At 49.0% G+C, this 14,857-nt stretch overlaps 1 protein-coding gene across 1 annotated transcript in view; it reads left to right on the top strand.

Moving 5' to 3' along the window:
- Positions 1-14,857, top strand: part of Slit1 (slit guidance ligand 1) — a 146,209-nt gene that overhangs the window by 126,258 nt on the left and 5,094 nt on the right. Inside the window, exons 26-32 of the mRNA XM_051146552.1 lie at positions 2,931-3,094; positions 4,855-4,979; positions 5,251-5,348; positions 8,503-8,642; positions 8,751-8,844; positions 10,663-10,800; positions 13,889-14,117. Of these exons, the coding sequence (XP_051002509.1) occupies positions 2,931-3,094; positions 4,855-4,979; positions 5,251-5,348; positions 8,503-8,642; positions 8,751-8,844; positions 10,663-10,800; positions 13,889-14,117 (988 nt within the window). The remainder of the gene's footprint in view (positions 1-2,930; positions 3,095-4,854; positions 4,980-5,250; positions 5,349-8,502; positions 8,643-8,750; positions 8,845-10,662; positions 10,801-13,888; positions 14,118-14,857) is intronic.

Below are 14,857 nucleotides of genomic sequence, written 5' to 3'. Positions count from 1 at the left end.
ATTGTGTAAGTTGTACTTGACATTAGCTTTTATTAGGCAAGATGGTCCCCAGGAGAAAGGGACTGTAGGAACTACCAAAGAGAGGGACAGTGTTCCTCACCTGGAAAGACCCAGCCTTGGGCAAGAGGAAGCTTGAAATGTTGAATGAGGTGCCGTGTCTGCTCAGGACAGAAACAAGTGACCACACGTGGGACGAGTCAGGATGCTTTTGAGTGGCTCTTAGGAGTCTTTGGCCATGGGGTTTTTAGGAATGAACTGGGAAAGGGCACCTACGTCTGAGGTGGAGCTTCGCTGATGTGTGTGGTGGACGCCTGTGCCAGTATGGGCATTTGTGAAGCTCTGAGTCACGTCAAAGGCCCCACATTCAAGACGACCTCTGATTTTTTGGGTGTTTTTTTTTCCTATAACGATCCTGCTTACAATTGGGCTATACTCCTTGCAGTTCACTATAAATTCTATACTGAGTTTTTAAATGCCATGATTATGCTATATTATATGTTTTAATAATTTGAAAAATAACATGGCAAATGTATTTTAAATATGCTATATCTGTCTTCTTATAATCTAAAGAAGTCTGTTTTTACACATTGGAATTTGCCTCCAACCTTCCTCTGTGTTTGAGAGGCCCCAGTGCTGATGGGGGAAGAGGATAGTGTCTTCCTTGTCCCATTAGCCAGGATGGATGCTGTCAGCACAAGAGGACAGAAAATTAAATACACATCACAGTTGCACCTGCCCTCCTTCCTTGAGCTGCGTGATTCCCTCGGTGCTCATTCTAGGTTATCCATGCTTGTCTCTCTTCCCCTCTTGATTGCAGGTTCTTTATTGAATCATAAAGTGAGCCCCAGAGATGTTAAGGGAACTGCCCAAGGTCACCCGGGCAGGGAGCAGCTGTGGTAGGCTGCAGTCCAAGTCTCGCTCAGCCTGCTTTATAAGATCACACAGCGTCAGCTGCGTTATTTTGGGAGATTCCTTTGCAGAGCCACAGCCACTTCTATCAGGCTGTACCCATCTCCGGGTTCACGTCCTCCATGGTCCAGAACAGGTGGGAAGCGGCTGGGTATCCAGTGACCTGATGAACACGGCCCTTCTCGTTAACCTCGCACAACCTTGAGGTTTTAAAATTGGTTAATACCAATGAGCTTCAGGCGCTGATCTATTTACTGAAAGGGAAAATGCTGGCCTTTTCTTTTCACAACATTCACATGCTGTCTTTATGCCTCTCACCGTGACTGGGGAGTGAGTCTGAGCTTGCCATAGGATTGGTACAGGGCTGGGCAGCTGGCAGTATTCATGTGGGTACAGATGTGAGGGCGCAGGCATGACCCTGGACTGCTGACCCATGGAAGCTTGCCATCCACTTCTGTCACCTGGATTCTCTTCATAGGCATCTGTTCTAGGGGAGTGCTTACACCTCACGAAGCCATGTGTTCACAGCCGCCTCAGCTGCCAGAGCGCCCAGCAACAGGGAAACGGCTCATTAAACCACAGGGTGTCTGTTCCTCCCCAAGATGCTGCAAAGCACTCTGGCAAAATGAGGCAGATTCCTATAGACCGACCTGGAAGGTTTCCAAGGCGTGCTGGCAGGTGACAAGAAACAAGCCGCTTGGATGTTGTGCACAGCAGATAGGAACCGTTTGGATCCATGTGGGGCAGAGCTGGAAGGCCACACACAAGAGCTTGCTAACTGTAGTGGATAGCATAATTTAACCACTTGCCGAGGAACAACAGCAGTTTCCAGGTCCTGGTTTCTTTTCTGCAGCTACGGACTGGACAAAATGATTGTGAAAAGAGTTTATTCCAATCCTGTTTCTGTGGACTGAAAGTCCAGGGGTACAAGTGATGGCAGAGGCATGACTGAGCATTCACGTGACCGGGTGGCAGTGCTGCACCAGGCATCCACTCCTGCCCCAGCTTCTGGGAGGATGAGCACAGTGCCCTCCTGACCCTAACCTGTTTTATTGGGCCCCTTTCAATGCTGACCTGATGAAAAGTTTCAACATGCGTTTTGCAAGGGACATTCAGACCATAGCACCAGTCTTTCTTTGGCAACCCCACACCATCACACACGTGTCTTTATATGCATCGGTAGATGTATCGGTGGGAGGAACTTCCAGAAACTATTTCTGGGCCTAAAACATCTGTAGTTGGAGTTATACCCATTTGCATTCCCATCAGTAACACTAGAACATACCCATAAGAAAAAAACTTGGTTTCTGAGTCCGAGGCCAATATTCTACATAGTGAGTTACAGGCCAGCCAAGGCTACATAGTGAGACTCTTTCTCCAAAAAACAGTGTGTGTGTGTGTGTGTGTGTGTGAGAGAGAGAGAGAGAGAGTGTATGTGTTTCCATGGCACTTAGCACTCACAGTGAACTACAGCGTTTGAAAGAGACTTGCAATTAAGAATGTATGCATGTTCTCTTTGCTTAATTAAAAATGAAAAGAAGAACAAAAGTAGACAGGCTTCTGAGACAGGCAGTTCAAGGTTTAGACCCAGAGGCTGCTCTTTGCTCCTGTGTGGCCCCAGGGAAATTACTTATTCCATGCAATGCTCAGTTCCACATCTTAAAATTTCAGGAAGCTTGTGCGTGGGGGGTTAATGAGAGTGTTGAGTGCTTGAAGGCAGGGTCTGCAGGCATTTCTTTGCAGGGGTAAAGGCTGGCTGCCTTTACCATGCCTGTGGGGCTCTGAGTAGAGTTCTGCTCCTGGCAGCATGGCTTCCAAACCCAAATCTTCCCCTTCCTTTGATCTGGGCAAGTTGCTCAATCTCTCTAAGCCTATCACTGTGTGCAGAAATGGAGGTAAGGCATAGTGAGGAAGGGCTAAGTAAGATGATTCACATGAGTGCTTAAAACGGGCCTTGGAGGTGACCTGGGACCAAAGCTTCTGAAATTGGAATGCCTGCTTTTTTCTGCTGCCCATCCCAGGGCCATTGGTGCCAACCCCCTGTACTGTGACTGCCACCTCCGATGGCTCTCCAGCTGGGTGAAGACTGGCTACAAGGAACCTGGCATTGCCCGGTGTGCTGGACCCGCAGAGATGGAGGGAAAACTGTTGCTCACCACACCTGCCAAGAAGTTTGAGTGCCAAGGTGAGCCCAGGAGCACGAGAGAAGGAGTGGTGGGTACCAGAAACCACAGCACTTTCCCAGCCCTGGTAGGGTCTTCCAGATCCTTCTGGGTCCCTGGGTCCCACTGCTGGGAGAGTCAGATGATAGAATGGAGGTTCTGCTAGTTAGGACGGCTGTCTTCCAGTCTTGACATCCAACAAGCAAAAGATAAAACAACAACAACAACAAAACAGCCAGGCAGAAAAAATCCCAGGCCATTAGGGCTTAGATTCTTCCCTGTGGTTATATAAGAAAAATCAAAATAGCAGGTTTGAAGTTTCCAGGCTCCTGGCAATACAGGCACCCAGACTTCCCTTAGACAGGCATTGTACTGGACAATCAGCTGAAATCCTACTCTGTCCCTCGGGCGGGCAGAGGGCAGCTGGTGCTTTCTGAACATTTGCAGCACGCAGAGTCAGGGTATGACTGGTAGTCTGCACGAGGCTCCCTGCCTCCAGCATCTACAAAGACTTGTTCAGGGACAGGTTGACTGACTGGTTGACCGATTAAGGCCCCCAAGGCTCTGCAGAATCTTGTAGAGCAAAGACAGGTGGCTGAGCGGCTGCCTGGGCTCGGCTCTGTGTGCAGGGGGAGCTAGAGGAGGACCCTAGGGACATGGCCTAGGGGGCATGGCCCTTACCCTCTGCAAGCTCGGAGGCCACCATAGGAAATGAAACTGACAGCTGTAGGTTAATGAGGAGGCCCAGGCCACCCTGTGTGCCGGAAGCTGTCACAGCAGTAATAGTTCCAAGGGCCCACTCAGTATCCACAACTAGGAGCAAGCTGATCTACACTAATACGTGCTTTGCATTTACTAGTTGCCAAGGTGGCACTGAGTTGTATTTTTAAATGTGCTTTTTCACTGAACTATGACACCGTCTGGAAAAAGCACACAGATATAGGGAGAGCCTGATGCATGTTCACTAACTGAGTTCACGTAGGTACCACTACTGGGTCAAGAAAGAGAACACGTCTGTATCCCGAAGTCCCTCCATGGAAAGGTGTTTTCTTGTTGTTTTGTTTTATTTCTGTTCAAGTGTATGCCTCCTCAGTAGAACTGACATGCCACCTCTTCTAGAAGGAACCTTCGGAGGGACCCTGAGCCGAGTGGCCAGGTTTCCCTATTCCTTCTTATGAAATCTTGGTGCCCCTCACAGTTGGCACCCAACTACCCTTGCAGCCAGACTTCTCTATTGTCCCCCCCCCCCCAGTGAGGTCTGGAGAGAAGCCTGCGTAGCCTAGGAGGTTCTCCCCACTTTAGACTTGTAGAGGAACACCCTCCAGGCATGCAGGCTCCGCCCCCCCATCCCCACAAAGCCTCTTTGTAGAACCAAGCTCAGGCACATAGCCCCACTCTCTGCTGAGCAGGCTGGCGTGGTTGCCTCTGAGGGTGTGAGGGGCAGAGTCAGGAGAAGTGAGCAATAACAGATCCGCTACTCTCTCCTCCTTAGGGTGGCCCTAGCCACTGGGTACTGTTTCCACCTCCTGAACACTGCATATCCATTCATGTAGTGCTCACGGCTACGCATGAACCAGAGCCTGCCAGTGACCCTGCAGTAAAGTAGGCTCTGCAGCTGGAAGGCTGGGCTGGGCTGGGGGGTGCAGCATGACCCTCACAGACTCACGGTGAGGGGCAGGTATCCTGGAAGGAGGGTATCCCTCCTCAGGACTGGACCTCTCAGGGCGGAGCCTCAGGCCCTCCACATACTCTTGCTCTGCTAATGCTCTCCTCGTTACCACAGGTCCCCCAAGTCTGGCAGTTCAGGCCAAATGTGACCCCTGCTTGTCCAGCCCATGCCAGAACCAGGGCACCTGCCACAATGACCCTCTTGAGGTATACAGGTGTTCCTGTCCCAGCAGCTACAAGGTAAGTAGAGGCTGCAGCTGGAGGAACGGAGTTCTACCTCCCACGAGGCAGGGCTGGCAAGCCTGGCTCTGTTGTTTTCTCCCTTGGCTCAGAGCAGATGTGTGGGTGAACCCAACACCAGTGACCTGACCTGTGGGCAGATGGATATATTGAGGGATGGGTGAATGAGGCAGCCCTGTGGCAGACAAACGGAGCTGCTGAGGGTTGTTTCTTAGTTCGTACTAAACCCCTTGGCTTTCCCCGGAGTCCTCATCGCTGGCTTTTCCTCCAGGGCCGAGATTGCGAGGTATCCCTGGACAGCTGTTCCAGCAACCCATGTGGAAATGGGGGAACCTGCCGTGCCCAGGAGGGTGAGGATGCCGCCTTCACGTGAGTTCCCAGGAGCCTGAGGTGGGGCTTGGGCTGCTGATGGGCCCAGCATCCACGGCTCCCTGTGCTGGGGATGAGGGTGGGTGGAGGGGACAGACCTGTGCTCCAAATTATAGTCACAGGTTCTCTAAGGCCCCTCCCACCTGCAAGAGGTGGGAGCATAGCACCTGGGGGACAGAAGGCACCAGACAGCACAGGTTCACAGGGGAAAGCCTGGGCTTGGGCTGTCTCCTGGTGCCAGGAATGCCTCTTCACATGCTGGGAGCCTATAGCCGAGAGTATATGGCATGGTAGTGCCAGGAAATGGTTGGGGCCACCTAAGACTCTTTTAAATCTCCACAAACCCTCCTGAGGCCCTGCTTTAAGATGACAAGTCTCTAGAGGCTGTGCCAGGTACCCAAAGCAGGCATTAGCTAGCTAGCCCTATAGTACAGCTGAGGTGACCAGAGGTGGAGCCACATCCTGGTCACTCCTTCTGGGGTCCCACCTTTGTACAGCTCTCACTAACTGGCACTGTAGGGGGCAGATCCCACCACAAATGGTGTTTCCCATGCTCTGGATACAGCTGTGCTTACTGTATAGCATATCTGAACCCCCCCCGCCCAGAGCAGATGTCATATCCACACACTCCTACTAGCCTAATTTCCCCCAGAAAGCCTCAAGCCCCCATCCCTGGCCTCCCAGAGCTTTTCTGAGGAACACAGTACTTAGTTGCTGGAGATAAATTGCCTACTGAACAAATTGGCTCTTCAGAAAATGATGTTGAATCTACAGGCGGAAATGGCCAAATCTGCCTCTGCAGACCCAAATTACCAGATGTAAAAAATAAAGCGCTAAGTGCCTCTCCTCTAGCGTTGCCTTGGAAACGCATCCTTACACTAGGCAGCCCCCCCCCCCCACCAGGGGCAGGCAGCTACGCTTCCTCCCTGTTCTGGTCTTCAGCTCCTGCAAGGGCCTGGGCTGGGATGCCCCTTCTGAGCAGAGCGGGCAGGTGGGGTGGCCCAACAGATGCAGCAGCCATGAGGGGAGGCCCCTTTTTCATTGGCCTTATGCCCTTTGATTTTGCTAGTAGGGACGTTCTGCCTAAATGTCCTGTCACCCTCGCTTAAAACCGAACTCCAGAAGATGGCTGTGGCACAACCTTTAGGCTCTTTGCTCTCTCTTCAGACAAGCTGTAAAATAGCAGCCTGTACGGCTACATTTTTTCACTGTAAGTTTATTTTTCCACACAAAGGAGACAGTACCATGGATGTCATAAACATTGTTGCCATTTTAAACTAAAACAACCAGGTTAAGCAGGCTCTCCCCATCCCCCAATGGTATCTGTTGAGCAAAGCAATTGAGTACCATTTTATTAGTTATCCATTAATTTTTTTTTTTTTTTTTTTTTTTTTTAAATCAAGACAGGATCTACTGTGTAGCCAGGGCTGCCCTGGAATTCTCAGCTATGCTTCTGCTGTGGTCTCCTGAGCGCTTAGCTTGTGGCTTCTGTTGCCTCACTTCACCTTGTGTTCTTTTGTAAAATGCCACCAGCAAGCTCCTCTGTAGCAATGAAAATGTCACCTCTCCCTTTCTGGCTGGAGTTAGTATGTCTGTTGTGTTTGCCACCCTCCTGGTCTTTATCGGGCTATGATTATATGCCAGGAGCAGCTGCCACTACCAAAGAGCCACCGAGGGCACAAGAGCTGAGGTTTAAGGCCCCTCCCCATTTCTTGTCATCATAAGCTCCTAATTAGACGTTTCTTTTGGCTGGGTTTGGAGGGACACATAGGTAACCCTAGGACACAGGAACCTAAGGCAGAAGGATTGTGAATTTGAAGGCAGCTTGGACTACATACTGAGACGCTGTTAAAATTTCTTTGGGGCGTGGAGAGATGGCACAGTGGTAAGAACACTGGCTGCTCTTCCAGAGGACCCAGGATTGAGTCCCAACACGTACATGGTGGTCCACGGCCATCTATAACACCAGTCTCAGTGGACCTGATGGCCTCTTCTGGCCTCCAAGGACACCAGGCATGCATGTGGTACACAGATAGACATGCAGACAAAACACTAGTACACACAAAAGCAAACAAATAAACAATATAACAAACAAAAAATAGTTTCTTATGTCTAGATTGTCATTAAGATGACTAATAACACAAGACAATGTAGCTGTTATAAAACTTGATCATTAGTGTCTGTAAGCTGACGTGTTCTCAGACTGAACTCCTTTATAGGTGCACATCTGTATTTTTTGTCAGTTGGTTCATGTGTCCGTAGATGGTCGGTGCATGCCAGGAGAGAGCAGTCGCCCCACCGTCCTGTTTGCATATACATATTACATATGTGCTGGAAAGGTCTGTTCACATAACCCACTGTCAGGATTAGGAGATTCATCATAGACCTGTCACTCAGCTATTGGAAGTTTACATGGCAAAGTCCCCAGAGTGAGCAGGTGGCTACAGTGTTTCGGTTTGGTTAGATGACAGCCCCACATGTCTCCCCATCAGTTACATCTTAATTGTCTACTTGCTGCTTTCTTTGGCACCTGGAGGCACAGCCCACCTCCTGTTTGGGCAGAGAATGGCTGGTACCTTAGCCAAATCCTGGGAATGTCTGAGGAGCTGTCCCACCCTTGGGAAACCTCACATGTCACCAATTTCTAGAACTTTCCACAACCCAACTAGTGTACAGCTGAGCTCCATTCTTTCTCTGTCCCTGAAGTCTGTGTCTGCAGAGACTTGAGTAGCGTAGCTGGGCAGGTCCTGCACCTCACTTCAGCCTTTACCCCACCCTCTGTGCCCACTGCCTCCCCTCCCCTGTTGGGATTCTTGCTGAGACTAGCCCCTCCCCTCCACCAGGAAGCCTACCTGACCACGCCCTGCTGAGGAAGGGCTAGGTGCTCTCTCTGTGCCTGGCTTCACAGCCTCCACCATCCTGACTGGGTCACTGTCTCTTATTTGTCTCCCCACCAGAAGGCAAGCCAGAGGATTCCTTGAGGGCAGGGCTGGTCTTGTTACCCTCTGACCTGTTCACCCTCTAGCAAGGGCCTGGTCCAGAGTAGAAACTCCAGCAGTGTGAGATGAGAAATCTGACCCATGGCCACAGGCTTTCCCAGTTCCTCCTCATCCTCTGTCCTGCACCCCCCTCCCCCACCCACCCCCACCCACAGGTGCTCCTGTCCTTCCGGCTTTGAAGGGCCCACCTGTGGAGTGAACACAGATGACTGTGTGAAACACGCCTGTGTCAACGGGGGCGTCTGTGTGGACGGTATGGGCAATTACACCTGCCGGTGCCCCCTGCAATACACAGGTAAGCATTGCAGGGGCCCAGGCGTTGTCCCATCCTGTGCACATGCCAGCGTCTGCATGGGCTCTACAAAGCTTGGCATCTCCTGCCTCTTCTTCCTTCTTCCCCTAGGAAGGGCCTGCGAGCAGCTGGTGGACTTCTGTTCCCCGGATCTCAACCCGTGTCAGCATGAGGCCCAGTGTGTGGGCACCCCGGATGGGCCCAGGTCAGTGCCATCCACTGCCAGGGACCCCAGCCTATGCTTGGCTTCCTCCCTTCCTTCCCGCCCCTCATCTGTTGGTGGCTGTGGTCTTGGCATTCTGGGCTCCTGAGAGTTATCCCAGGGGTGGCTATGGGCACAGCTCTGGCCATGTGGCCTTGGGATTGGGATTTGCTGCAACCTGGCCCTGAGCAGACACTGGCTGGACTTAGGCCCCTTTTTCTCACTGGGATCTGGGTGCAGCAGTAGAGTCCTCTTGAGGTGCTGGCGGTGGAGCTAAGCGAGAAGGCGTCTCTTCGGAAAGTACTTAGACTGAGCCTGGCAGCGTGCTCAACTCACAACCTTCTTGCCAGATCCACGGCCTCTCACCCCAAGCCCCAAATCCACAAAGCTCACAAAACTAAACAGCCCAGAACAAAACCTTACCTGAAAGAAAGGCTGGTGGGAGGCCGCTCACACTTGCTGCTCCTTGGTGAGTAGTGGATATGAGTAGCTTCTCCGGGTGTGTGGACTTGCCTCAACTTCCATAGATGCTCATATGTATGCAGTCCATGGCCTAATTGTGGCCACAAAACTCAGAATTTCAAAACCTCTCCAGCCCCAGAACAAGGAGTCACTATATTCACTGGATTATGCAGAGGTGTTTGTCACATAGAGACTGGCAGATGAAGGTCATATGGGCTTTTGAAAATGTCACACTCCCTTAAATACTGTTTCGTTCCTAAAACACCCCTCCCCCCACATGTGAAGTCAGCAACGAGTTGTCAGGGTAGGACTTCCTGTGGTCTACAGCTCAGTGACCCAAGCCCAGGAACTGAGGCTAAGGCCAAGAGTAGGGACCCGAGGGAGCTTGCTGGGTAGGCCGTAGTGTCAGGGGACTGTTGGGGCCCAGCTATACGTGAGCATTAGACAGCAGCAAGAACTCTGTGAAAATGAGAGAGGCAATGTATTCTTTAGTAAATCACAGAGTGAAGAGTGACACCTGGGTGGAAGAGGCCCTCCTGAGGTGAGGGAGCTTGGAGGGCCAAGGGAAGCACGATTGCACTGGCTGGTATGGGCTCGCTGTCCTCTCTCACCTTCAGAAGATGGGCTCCACGTTCAGGCCTGAGCCCAGCTACAGCCCACTAGGCTGTGTGATGCATGTAGTCTCAACTTCCTGTCTTCAACTTCCTGTTCCTGTAGGATGGACGGGAGGGACACTCAGCTGTGCCTGGCATTGTGCTGGACGCAGCAGGCATTCGGTATGGGGCTCTTGAATAAGGGAGTGAACAGAGTGTGGTGGCTTGACTGCATAGAGCTCCTTCCAGGTTGAAACCCAAGACGCACATGTGGGTGGTGAGCAGTTGGGTAGGTCCAACTTAACACTAAAAGAGAAAACAGACGATATCAGAGAGCAGTGTGCTGTCTTGTGTGGTTGGGGTATGCACGGGGATATGAGACTGGTTCTGCACCCGTGTATATGTGTATTGGGCAGAAAGTTAGTTCCTCTAGGTTTTGAAGGAAAAACAACTCCAGGCAAGACCGCACTCTGCTTCCGTGGGGTTGGGAGTTGGTAGGGGTTCAGACAGGGGTTCTTGGTGAGAGATGGAGTGTTTCCTGGAAGCTTCCTGGGAACCGGGAGGAACTGGCTTGTCTGGACCATTGTGGGAAGAGAGCAAAGGCTTCTAGAGTTCACAGGGGTGAGGGCAGGAATGTGCCTAACAGGGTCAGCTCAGTGTACAAGAGAGCAGCTGATGTTCTGGGGACAGAGCGTTACCCTGACTGGGTGTGCATGCAGACCTGAGGCTCAGTGGGAGCCTGACCCTCTCTCCCTGTCCACTGTAGGTGCGAGTGTATGCCAGGTTACACAGGTGACAACTGCAGTGACAATCTGGATGACTGCAGGGACCACCGCTGTCAGAACGGGGCCCAGTGTGTGGATGAAATCAACAGCTATGCCTGCCTCTGTGCCGAAGGTTACAGGTGAATCCCACTCCCCTGCCTCAGGTGGAGCTGCCAAGGGTCCCCTAGGGCTTGGGTCAGTGGCAGTCCCATTCTGGGAGCTGAGTGTTAGCTACGCAAACATGGGGGAATCAGACAAGCACTGAGCACCTGGGCACAGGCTTCCAAACCTGCTTGTTGAAGGTCTGGGAAGTGGAGTCCCTGAGGAAGGAGTTTAACATTGTGCTTCCGGATGCGAATATCTCGTTGCCCCAGCATTATTTGTTGAAAAGGCTTTTTCTTTCCCATCTCATTTCATTGTCTTGCCTGCTTGTGAAAAGTCTATGGCTTTCTTGTGAGAACTGTAAGAGTAAGGGTCCTGCTGCGTAGCCACCATTATGCCAGCAGCATGCTGTCTTTAGTACTGTATTGTCATGGTGAGTTTTTTAATTGGAACACGGAAGTCCTGTTTTGTTATTTTTCAGGGTTGTTTTGGCTATTCTGGGTTTGTTGAATTTGTATGAATTTTAGGGTTAGCTAGTCAGATTTGGAATAATAATAATAATAATAATAATAATAATAATAATAATAATAATAATAAAATTTGGAATTTTTAGAAAGATTGCTATTGACTCCATAGAGCAATTTAGGGGACAGTGGCATTTTAATACAATACTGCATTTTTCCCATTCTTGAGCACAAATTGCCTTTCTGCATATGTGGACTTACTTTAGCTTATTTCAATAACCGTTTTGTAATTTTTAAAGTACACATTTTACACTTATTTTAAAACATTTTTTTATGACTATGTGTACGAGTGTTTTGCCTGCAGGTATGTTTATGTACCAACTATGTGTCTGGTGTCAGGTCCCCTGAGACTAGAGTTGCAGGTGATTAGGAGCCAACTTGTGTATGCTGAGAATCCAGCCTAGGTCCTCCGGAAGAGCTCTTAACCACTGAGCCATCTCTCTAGCTCCTCACACTTTGAAATTATTTTTAAATTTTAATTCTTTTAAATAATATTGTAAATATAATTAATAAATAATAATAATAATAATAATAATAATAATAATAATAATAATAATAATAGTTGTTGTTGTTGTTTTCCAAGTCAGGTTTTCTCTGTGTAGCCTTGCCTGTCCTGGAACTCACTCTCTAGACCAGACTGGCCTCGAACTCAGAGATTCTCCTGCCTCTGCAGGAGTGCTGGGATTAAATACATGTACCATCACCATGCAGCTTAGAGTTGATATTTTTAAAGATTTATTTATTTATTATTATGTATACAGTGCTCTGCTTGCATATACACCAGCAGGCCAGAAGAGGGCATCAGATCACATTCTAGATGGTTGTGAGCCATCACGTGGTTGCTGGGAATTGAACTCAGGACCTCTGGAAGAGCAGTCAGTGCTCTTAACCACTGAGCCATCTCTCCAGCCCAGAATTGATTTTTTTTTTTAAAAGAAGAGTTATTTATTATTTATGTGTACAAATGTTTGCCTGTATGTAGGTGTGTGCCACATGCATGCAGTGGCCACAGAGGTCAGAAATGGAAATCAGACCCCTGGAACTGAAGATATAAATTGTTGTAAAGCACCATGTGGGTGCTGGGAATTGAACTCAGGTCCTCTGCAAGAGTAAGAAGTGCTTTTAACTACTGAAGTATCTCTCCAGGCCTTTGGAATTGATTTCCTAATTTCACTTGTTGTGTGTGTATCAATTTTGTAAATCTTGCTGAATTCTTTTTTTCTCTCTGAATTCTTTAACTAATTCCCAAAGCATTTTAGTAGATTCCTTAGGTTTTTTTTTTTTCTACAGGATAATATAATCTGTAAATAGATCCTTTTTCTTCTTTTTCAATCCAGATGTATATTTTCTCCCTTTCTGTCCTAACTGCTCTGAACAGACCTGCCAGGATATTGACATACAAAGCCTGTGAGAGCAGACATTCTTAGCCTCTTTCTAATTATACAGGGCAGCATCCAACCTCTGCCCATTAAGTGTGATGTTGGCTATGTTTTCTGACGGTTCTTCGTTAACCTGATGGACTTCCCTTCTATTTATTTATTTATTTGTTCTTTTTTCCCTTCTATTTATAATGTGTCAAAGTTGGTTTATTCTTTAATCTGTTACTGTGATGTTCTACATTGATTGATTTCGCATGTTAAACCAACCTTGTGCTCTTGGGGTAAAACTTAAATGCTCATGATATATAACAATGTTCATGCTTAATTTGATTTGCTGATATTTTGTTGCCTATGTTCCTAAAAAAATATTGGCCTATATCTTTTTTCTTGCAGTGTCTTTGTCTAGCTTAGATGCCAAGGTCTCAGAATCAGGAAGTATTCCTTTGTTGTCTACTTCTTTGAAGAGTTTGTTAAAAAAAAAAAAAAAAAGCATTAATTATTTTTTAATGTTTGATATAATTCATTAGTGACACTCTTTGGGCCTGGGAAATTTTCTGGTCACTAGGTCAATTCCCTTGTTTTTTAGCACGGATGTACTGTTTATGTTCTGAGTCAACGTGGGGAGCTTTTGTGTTTCTAAAAATTTGTTGATTTCATCTCTTAGCTGGCACACAGCTGTGCACACTTACCCTCCTAACCCTCTGCTGCCTTGTGTTGGGCATTGTTAGAGCCCAGGGTCTTGGGTGCACTAAACAAATGCTCTACCTTGTAGCCACACCCCAAGTTAATTGTTTTTCTTTCTGTAAATTTGGAAGTAATATGCCCTCTTTATTTCTAGTTTCTGTAAATCAGGATCGCATCTTCACCTCTGTTTTAAGGCAATTTCCCCCTCTGTGTTTATTGTAGAAGCTACCCTGCGGAGTTATTAGCACGAGGAGGGGGTGTGTCCTCAGCTTTGTGCATGCCAACCATCTGAGATCTTGTTAAAAAGCGGCCCAGGTGACATTTCCATTTCTGGGAAGTGCCCAGGTGGTGCCGCAGCTGCTACACCAGGGCGTCCTCCTGGACGCAGCTCCCTTGGAAAGCGATGTTCACAAAGGACAGCTTCCATCACTTGGAGGGTCCATTTTCCTGAGGTGGTTGGCGAATTTCTGTCCAGCACTATGGGAGAGATCTCCTCTGCCTCAGTTGGCCCTCTCTGACCTGTGTCTTTCTTCTCTCAGCGGACAGCTCTGTGAGATCCCACCAGCCCCCAGGAGCCCCTGTGAGGGGACTGAGTGCCAGAATGGAGCCAACTGTGTAGACCAGGGCAACCGGCCTGTATGCCAGTGCCTGCCAGGCTTCGGCGGCCCTGAATGTGAGAAATTGCTCAGTGTCAACTTTGTCGACCGGGACACTTACCTGCAGTTCACTGACTTGCAGAACTGGCCTCGGGCTAACATCACTCTTCAGGTGTGTGCCTGGGGACCTGATCGCTCATACGGAGACAGGGAGCAGGGCCCCTCTGCTCCAGTCAGGCTTTCAGGGTATGTCCTTGTCCACAGGAACTGCAAGGAACTTGTGTGAGTTGCTGTTAGGGTTAGGATGTGCAGGTCTGTAAAGCTTCCTGAGCCATCTTTGAGACAACTGCGGAGTGATAATATCCAGGTACTAACCCTGGTAGAGGCCTTGCCCATAGGCTTTTGTCATTACCTTCTGCTCCGCTCTGGCCTCCAACGCCGCAGACAGGTTTGCTTCATGTGGCCACAGTGAATTCTTGGCTTGTCTTTAACCTACAGTTTTGGGGTCCCCTAAATGTCCTTTTTGTACCATCAATATCATCTCAGAAGATCATTGTGTTGGGGGTGGGGGATCAGGTTCTATTTCCACAAATGATGAAAAAATCTGGCTGCTTTGCTGATACTGTCCCAGGGAGCAGATTTTACTGCTGCATTTTACCCAGTAGACAGTGTGAATTCTTGACCCCTCTGCCTCAAATTCCGTTCTTGGCCACATATGCCTAATCACCTCTCTTTTCCTTTGTTCCTTCTCTTCCTCAGCTTCTCAGTTCTCTTCTCTCACAATGTCCTCAGCAAGACAGCAGGCAGCCTAGCCACCCAGCAAGGCAACCAGCGCCCCCCACCCCCCAAGCCCCAGCCATAGATCAGGCTATTTTAACCTCTTCAGGAGGTCTCAATGTCACACGTTAAGGG

This window comes from Acomys russatus, chromosome 5 (assembly GCF_903995435.1).
Source record: "Acomys russatus chromosome 5, mAcoRus1.1, whole genome shotgun sequence".
NCBI lineage: Eukaryota > Metazoa > Chordata > Mammalia > Rodentia > Muridae > Acomys > Acomys russatus.
Note: the sequence above shows the minus strand (reverse complement) of the source record. Positions and strands in the feature narration are given on the sequence as shown.